At 55.2% G+C, this 8,553-nt stretch overlaps 1 protein-coding gene across 1 annotated transcript; it reads right to left on the bottom strand.

Moving 5' to 3' along the window:
• Window positions 1-4,972: 4,972 nt before the first annotated feature.
• Window positions 4,973-8,324, bottom strand: LOC119277626 (sedoheptulose-1,7-bisphosphatase, chloroplastic-like). Its single transcript, XM_037558908.1, has 8 exons — window positions 8,099-8,324; window positions 7,876-8,013; window positions 7,576-7,761; window positions 7,401-7,482; window positions 6,717-6,938; window positions 6,528-6,628; window positions 6,356-6,427; window positions 4,973-5,474 (listed from the first exon to the last, which is right to left on the bottom strand). The coding sequence occupies exons 1-8, from the start codon at window positions 8,195-8,197 to the stop codon at window positions 5,193-5,195; spliced, it is 1,182 nt and encodes a 393-aa protein (XP_037414805.1). The 5' UTR covers window positions 8,198-8,324; the 3' UTR covers window positions 4,973-5,192.
• Between the last annotated feature and the right edge of the window lie 229 nt (window positions 8,325-8,553).

Raw genomic sequence — 8,553 nt, 5'->3', positions numbered from 1 at the left:
GAACTGCCATGGTATTGTTTATTGTGCAGAAAACAAAAGTTCTCAGAATGACCTGAAAATCCAGGGAGATAACTTTTGGAAAATATAAAAAATATTGGTGAAAGAATCAAGGCCAGGGGGCTCACACCCTGTCCACGAGGGTGGGGGCGCGCCCCCTCCCCCTGGGCGCGCCACCCTGTCTTGTGGGCCCCCTGATGCTCCACCGACCTCAACTCGAACTCTATATATTCTGTTTCACGGAGAAAAAAATCAGAGAGAAAGTTTCATTGTGTTTTGCGATACGGAGCCACCGCCAAGCCATAATCTCTCTCAGGAGGGCTAATCCGGAGTCCGTTCGGGGCTCCGGAGAGGGGGATTCGTTGCCGTCGTCATCATCAACCATCCTCCATCACCAATTTCATGATGCTCACCGCCGTGCGTGAGTAATTCCATCGTAGGCTTGCTGGACGGTGATGGGTTGGATGAGATTTACCATGTAATCAAGTTAGTTTTGTTAGGGTTTGATCCCTAGTATCCATTATGTTCTGAGATTGATGTTGCTATGACTTTGCTATGCTTAATGCTTGTCACTAGGCCTGAGTGCCATGATTTCAGATATTAACCTATTATGTTTTCATGAATATATGTGAGCTCTTGATCCTATCTTGCAAGTCTATAGTCACCTATTATGTGTTATGATCCGACAACCCCGAAGTGACAATAATCAGGATACTTCTCGGTGATGATCGTAGTTTGAGGAGTTCATGTATTCACTATGTGTTAATGCTTTGGTCCGGTACTCTATTAAAAGGAGGCCTTAATATCCCTTAGTTTCTATTAGGACCCTCACTGCCACGGGAGGGTAGGACAAAAGATGTCATGCAAGTTCTTTTCCATAAGCACGTATGACTATATTCGGAATACATGCCTACATTATATTGATGAATTGGAGCTAGTTCTGTGTCACCCTATGTAATAACTATTACATAAGGAATCGCATCCGACTTAATTATCCATTACTGATCCAATGCCTACGAGCTTTTCACATATTGTGCTTTGCTTATTTACTTTTCCGTTGCTGCTGTTACAATCACTACAATACTATTATCTTTACTTTTATCACTGTTACCATAACTATCATACTACTTTGCTACTAAATACTTTGCTGCAGATACTAAGTTATCCAGGTGTGGTTGAATTGACAACTCAACTGCTAATACTTGAGAATATTCTTTGGCTCCCCTTGTGTTGAATCAATAAATTTGGATTGAATACTCTACACTCGAAAACTGTTGCGATCCCCTATACTTGTGGGTTATCATGCAGCCACCACAAGATCTTCATCATCCGAGGACGAATTGTCCGATGAATAAATGAAGTGGTGGAAGAAAAATTCATCTCCACTATCCATACCTTTGTGGGCAAAGTGTCAAACACCTTGCGGTCGTGATGGCAAAGAGGTTGCGATGATCACCTCGATGCAGCAGGGGTGGTTGGCGGCCGGCTACTGGCCGCTTTGGAGCACTCGTTGGGAGCTGCCGTGGTCGCGGTGGTCCATAAATGTCGCCGGCGGTCGTATCCCCTCGTCCACCGGCAACGACAGCGACAGCCAAATCTCCTCCAAGCGACGGCCAGAACTCCTACGAAAGCACGGGCGTGGTGGCAGCCATGTCGAGATGTGCTCTGGTATGGACGGCCGGGGGTGAGCAGTGAAGAGGCTGCCGGAGAATAGTGCCGGCGCCGGCGACGGGGGAGAGCGGGTGGATGCTTTGGAAGCGAATGGACTGCTAGTGACCCCGACAGACGGGCCACGGGAAGACAAGGGCGTGCGTCGAGCCCGTCCGCGCGATGTCCGTTTCACCCCAAACTCGGCACAAGTTTGGACCAGGAATCGGTCGAAAACAGACAAAATCAGGACATTTGTCCGTTTGGGGCCGCGCGTTGGGCCGCGCTATTCGTCCGTTCTACCTCAAACGGACGCACCAGCACAGAATGGGGTCGCGCGCTAGAGTTGGCCTAACCACGAACTAGTAGCACAGCATGGCGGACGCGCGCGAGCGGTGGCAGGCGGCGACAAAAGCCACTAAGGCCAACTCCACCACACGACCCCAAGCGGACGTCCGGTTTGGCCGGATTTTGTCCCTTTGGGGCGGCAATGGGTTCGCCCGTGTCCGCTCTTGTCCGTTGGGTCGTGGGTGCGCCCACCGCACGACCACGCCCCAAATCATGTCCGCGTTGGACGTGATTAAAAACAGAAAAACATAAATAAAATGACTAAAAAAGTAAATAAACGCAGTTAAAAAAACATAAAACATTAGTTAGGGGTCATGGCCACAAAACGGCCCAGTTTAACAGTTCACTTAACGGCCTAGTGCCATAATTAACATAAAAACAAAATAGAAAACTCCGCCCGCGCGCTCTTGCCGCGCCCATCGATGTCGTGGCCGTCGCCGTCTTCAGTGGCCGTCGGTGTCGTCGTCGTCACTAACGAGGTCGACGTAGGTCGGCGGCGTCCAGAGGTGGGACGGCGGCGCGTGGTACAATGGGGAGGGCTGGAAGGCCGGAGGTGCCTGCACCACCTCCTCCCGTGGCGAGGCCTCCCGCTCCGGAGACCGCGGCGGCGTGGGGCACGAGTTCACGCCCCTCCACGGCGTCGGCCATCTCTAGAGCCGTGCACGACCAGCTCCACTGCTGGCCCACCAGATCCAGGTGGAACGTGACCACCAGCGCGTCCTCCATCGCTTCCTCCGCCGCCACCATATCCAGCTCGGGGATGGCGACGTCGCCGGCCGCAGAGAGGGCTATCGTCTCCTCTAGGCCCGACCATTGGCGCTCATGATGCGTGTTCATGGAGTCCTCCATGACACGCTGCATGAGCCCGGCCTCCTCCTCCGCTGTCATGCGAGGAGGTGGAGGTAGTGATGGAGACGGGGAAGGCGACAGCGTGGGCGTGAGGCCGCGCACCCGTGTACGCCCGCGCACCTCCCGGCGTGGCCGCCGCGGCCCCGACATTGTGCCAGCGAAGTAGGACGCGCGACGCGTGTCGTGCTCGTCCTGGAGCCAGGTGTCCCAGAGGCTGGAATCGGGGGGCGTACCTATCGTCGAAGTAGAGGTCGTCGGGGAGCACGCGGCGGCGGCGGCGATCTCATCGCGGCGCGCATGGCCGCTCTTCGGCACCGGCGGAATCGGGACCCGGTCGACGGAGAGGTGCCAATTGTTGGGGAGGTGGACGTCGCTCCACGGGACCGGCGTCCTCGTCTCCCAGTAGCACCGGCACACATCGTCGCTGAGGTACTGTCATTCGCGCTCGCCGGCGGGCCTGGGGGCGATGGTGAAGGGGGCAGGCGCAGGGGCCCGGCGCGGGGGCGATGCGGCCTCCTTTTTCACGGAGCCGCGGCGGCGTCTCGACGAGGAGCCAGCCTCGCGGTCGTGCTTCCCCTTGCGGCCGTAGTTCCACGGGACCATGACTGTGAGGCGGCCGACCAACGAGTTCGAGGCTAGGGTTTGGGAGTGTCGGGTTTTGAGGAGGCCGCGGGGGTGGAGTGGAAAGTGTGGACGATGACTGGTACACGGCTTCTGCATTTAAGAACGACCGCGACATTTCTCTGGGCGGATGACAGGCGGGCCCGGCCGCCCGTGCACATTGATGTTGGCGGGTGGGAGGTAGGTGACCGTCTGCCACGCGGCCCCGACGCGGACGAGCACGTGTCCGTTTGCTGTTCGCCACGACCCAAAACCGGCGTATGTTTGCGCTCGAAATGGATCGGTCCGGACACAAAACGGACAGAATGGGTTCGGCCATCGCGCGCTGGGCCGATCAATTTGTTCATTTTACTTCAAACGAACGGGCCGGACGGGATGGGGTCGCGCGGTGGAGTTGGCCTAAGGCCTGAAGTCAAAAAAGCACGGCCAATCGGCGGCACCCGTCGCGTCGCCGGGAGGACGGGCACTGGCGCCGCGGTACCCGATGTCTCGAGACGCCGAGGAAACAAACTCCGGCATGGCCAAGATCGAATATTGACGACTGTGCAGCCGGACGTTTGCTAGCGTGGTACCGCGGTCTCCCCCTGCTCCTACCGCCTCCTCCTTTTTCCATGACAGGGTGACTCCGACGGCGGGCCGTCACGTCCATCGTCCCCTGCTGGGACGAGCTTTGCATGTTTCCGGTCGATGCAGTACGTACACTAGTAGGAGTAGCTAATAGCTTGGGGCATTGCGTCGGTTGCATCGATGGAGCTATGCGACGCCGGTCACGGTCCAGGCCAGGCCAGAGATGGAGGCGCGCCATATTCCTACGTGCACTAGACGCGACCCTGCTGCCACGGCTGGCGGCACGCTCTGGCCATGCACGGCCTGCACCCGCAAGCAAACATGCATGTACTCCACCGCTCGATTGCGCAATCAGCGATCACATGCCATCCAAGTTTCCTCCTTGCGTCCTGGCGGTCTCCTTTTCACCGCGCTCGACTTGGACGGACTTGGACCATTCTTTAATGAAGTCTCGATCAAATGAATTACGGAGCACTGCTGCTGCCGCCGGCCGCCACAGTGCCCGGCTGCCCGCACACGGCCAGGCCCGTGTGGCTGCATGCCATGCGACGTGCAGAGCCTTGCGTCACATCATGCATCCCACTGTAGTGTACCGCGGTACCCGAAAGGGATTAAAAGAATGGACAGCCGCGGTGGTACGTACCGAGAGGATCGGCGGCCAGGATTTGTGGAGTCGGGGACTGCAGGGATCGATCTGCGCGGTTGGTCGGGGCGGCCGGGTTTCAGACAAACTGCTTTCTCAGTCTCAGGCAACAGAATGTTTATGGCGCGCGCTGCTCCTCTGTTGCACCCCATACCGTGGACTGTTGCATGCGGCCTGGCACGTAGTAGCTCGTGGAAACATCGGGACTGTTGCATGACAGTCCTGTGAGAGAGTGAGAGGAGCAAAGGTGCAGAGATCGGAGATCACGTTGCCTGCTTAGGTTAGAGACACGCAGACATCTGATGACACAAGTGTTGCCAATGCCATGCACAAGCGCACAACGGTGTCCGACAATCACCTCGCAGTGGAGACAAGGGCGGCAGACGTAAGCAAGCCCGTCTGCCCGCTGCATTACCAGTTCGCATCGTCACAAGACAACAACATGCTTCAGACGAACTCTATAACGGACATCTTGTTTTTCAGGTTGAAAAAAGCGTAAAAAAAGAAGATGGATCGATTATCAGGCGGTGGCGCCGACGGTGGCGCTGGCGGCGAGTCTGGAGGAGCCGTAGAGGGTCTCCTCGAAGCGGATGATCTCGTTCTTGGAGCCGTAGGCCACCTGGGTCCGCTCGTCCAGGACGGAGATCACCTTGTCCAGCACCGACTGCTTGCCGTCGCTGCTGTGCCCGCCGGCCTTCTCTATCAAGAACCCCAGCGGCGCCACCTCGAACAGCAGCCGCAGCTTCGCCTTGGCCGTCGGGGACGTCACGTTCGTGAAGATGCCCTTCTCCTTCACGATGATCTGCATGCACCATCAAACATCCATTTATTCTCACGCGTGCAGACGCTGCTAAAATGAAAGAATTCGGTCTCTACATGCAATGGAGTGTACGTAGGGAGTTCACAGAAGCAAAGCAAGGTTGGTGCACTAGTACGCGCCATGCCGGTCGATCGACAGCATGGCCTTGCTTAAAGCAGACGCTGGTACAGGCTCGATGGTCGACCGCATGGGCGCGCGGTGGAACAACAGTTCGTGGCACTCACCGGGAGCACCCAGCCAAATTCAGAAAGTTGCGTTGCCTCGACTGGAAGATTGTCTCTCTGCGTGGCCAAAGGTGTAGGAGTGGAACTGACATGACAGATGATCATCACGTTGTTCAATGTTGGAGTTGGACTGAACAGGGGCTAGCCCTGATCATCGATGAGATATATCGCCCGTACTGAAGAACCACTGACATGGCATTTCAGTCCTCCTTTGGTTTTGGTTTGGAGGAATTTTGTAGGAATTTCACTTGATATAGGATTTCTATAGAAAAAAAAATATCCTTTAGAGTCCTTCGGTTTGTAGGAACAAAATTGTATTCTTATGGAGGAATCTTCCTATCCTTCAAATTTCATAGGAAAATAAACATTAGTTTAGACTCAAGAAATCATATGATGTGAAGCAAAAGACATGTATTTTTCTCTTCCTATTCATAGGATTTGAGATGCATATCATCTCATTTCCTATGTTTTTTAACCCTATGAACCAAAGAAGGCCTCAGTGTTCCATGCAGGTGATCTTTCTGTTCATCTTACTGTACATATGTTTTCAGGGCAGCGTTGGTGGCTTGTAACTTCTAAGGATGCGAGCAAGCAATGTGACTAGTAATAATAACTGAAGAGAGTTGTTGATATATGTACCTGGTTGACATCAGGGACCATGCCTCCGGTGTAACGCAGCGTGTACTTCTCCTTCACATAGTAGTTGACAAGCTGCAAAGGGACATTTCCCACTTGTTAGATTCTGATTAGAACTGCTCCCACATCAATTTAGAGGTGTGCAGAGAAGCAACAAACCAAACAGTAACTGTACCTTGTCGTAATCAGGGTTATCAAATGTGGCCCTCAAGTTACCAGGGGAGAACATCTTCCCTTCTCCAATGGTTGTAGTGTCCTTGACATGCTGCCATTTACCTGCAGCATTTGTACACCTTCGATCAATACCATTCATTACATGTGTACAGAAGTTGGACTGAATACTTGATTCGGAACTAAAGTGAACCTTCGTCGAGAAGAAGGAATTCGTGCGTCCCAGGGCAGTCCTTGAGGGCAACAACGAAAGTGGTGCGAGGGCCGTAGATGCCCATGGCAGCAGCAACTTGGTCACCGCCGGTGACGCCCGTCAGCTTATCGCCGGGCCAGACACCGAAGATGGTTCCGACGGTGAAGTTGGTGTCCACAATGCTGGAACCATCAAGGGGGTCGAACGCCACACTGAATCCACCTGTAAGACGCGACGGAAAACCCGAGCCGATCAGAATTCAGAATGCCAAAATTTCTGCATCTCGTAAACGCCAGCTAAAATGAGCTACGTAGCTACAGTACATGCAGCTGCTGGTGAGTGGATGGTTCGTATGAGTAGAATCCAAGAGGACACCATGGTTACAAACATGTACAGATATATGTTGTTCCACTGCTATAGTGCTCTGAAGGTGACAAAGGGGACATGTGTTTTGTTCAGTAGCAGACTAGCAGTGGTGTTGCTGGTGTGGTGTGGCACTGAACTCTGTCCAGTACACTACAGTACCACTATATATTCAGGAATAGGAATGGCACGCGTTGTGTTAAGAACATGGTTAAAACATAAGGTGATCGTCTTCCTCCTTAACCATCATATCGAGATTTGGGCTTTGATTCCTGGCTGATTGTTTATCGTGACAAGATGGATGTGTGGTTATGTAAGTACCTTCGACTGGGCCACCCATGTCCTGCAGCTCGGGGACTTCCTCAGAGCACGCGTACTTGCAGACATGGGAGTACTCCAACGCCTGCATATATACAAGCGAGGTGAGGAACCGTGACGGGACGAGGCGTGCAGCACGCGTGCGTGGATGGAAAGCGCTGGCTCTTGGTCGTCTCACCTCGAAGAGGAGCTTGTCGGCGAGCATGTCGACGGCGAGCTGCTCGTCGCCGAAGGAGTTGACGCAGGCCGTGCCGCCGCAGGACGCCGTCCTGACCTTGAAGGCGATCGTCCTCATCGCCTCCCCCATGCAGATCAGCAGCCTGATGAGGTTCTTGTCCGGCGTCGCCTTGGTCAAGAACTCCTCCTGTCACCACACAAAAACCCCCAAAATATGCACAGACACCGTAAGCCTCACGTGACACCGGCGACGCGCAGGGGACTAGAGCATGTATACTGGTGATGGATGCACGGCACGCACCAGGCTGTCGCCGATCGCGCACCGGGTGGTGAGCGCCGCCCGGCTCGCCGCCTTGGACTGCCTCCCCGCCGGGAACGACGTCCTCGCCGTGTTCGCCCGCAGCGACTCGCCGTAGAACGAGGTCGCCGGCCTGGCAGCCTGCCGCCACATTACCCGTCAGGCATCAGGAAAAAGGAGGACGACTGTTTGGCGCGTGCAGCATGTGTATGTAGCTCTTGCGCACCTTGGGCCTGTAGGACTGCGAGAAGGACATGGCGGCGCAGCACGCCGGGGAGCGCGTGGCGGCCCCGCGGGCGTAGCCGGCAGCCGCGACGGTCTCCATTGCTGCTGGTTGGATGCCGGTGTGTAATCCGGCCGGCGCTGACGAGGAGGGGGGCTTACGGAGCTTAAGATTTCGGAAGCTGTTCTACGTTATTACGTTGCGGCGTGGCTCGAGGATTTGGGAGGAATGGATCACAGGCGGCGGACGCACGACTGGACCAGATAAGCCGGGGGCCAACGTGGCGCCGGAGAAGATAGAGCGCGGGGAGACGACCGTTCGTGGGTTGTGTGGCCATGCTGGGACGAGCCGACGATGGAACAGGCGAGCAGCACAGGATCGATCGGCCCGGGTGCGTACGGTTTTTGTGTGTGCCCTTCTCGTGGTAACTTGCACGGATTAGTTGCTAGGCGCCGCGG

This window comes from Triticum dicoccoides, chromosome 3B (assembly GCF_002162155.2).
Source record: "Triticum dicoccoides isolate Atlit2015 ecotype Zavitan chromosome 3B, WEW_v2.0, whole genome shotgun sequence".
Classification (NCBI taxonomy): domain Eukaryota; kingdom Viridiplantae; phylum Streptophyta; class Magnoliopsida; order Poales; family Poaceae; genus Triticum; species Triticum dicoccoides.
Note: the sequence above shows the minus strand (reverse complement) of the source record. Positions and strands in the feature narration are given on the sequence as shown.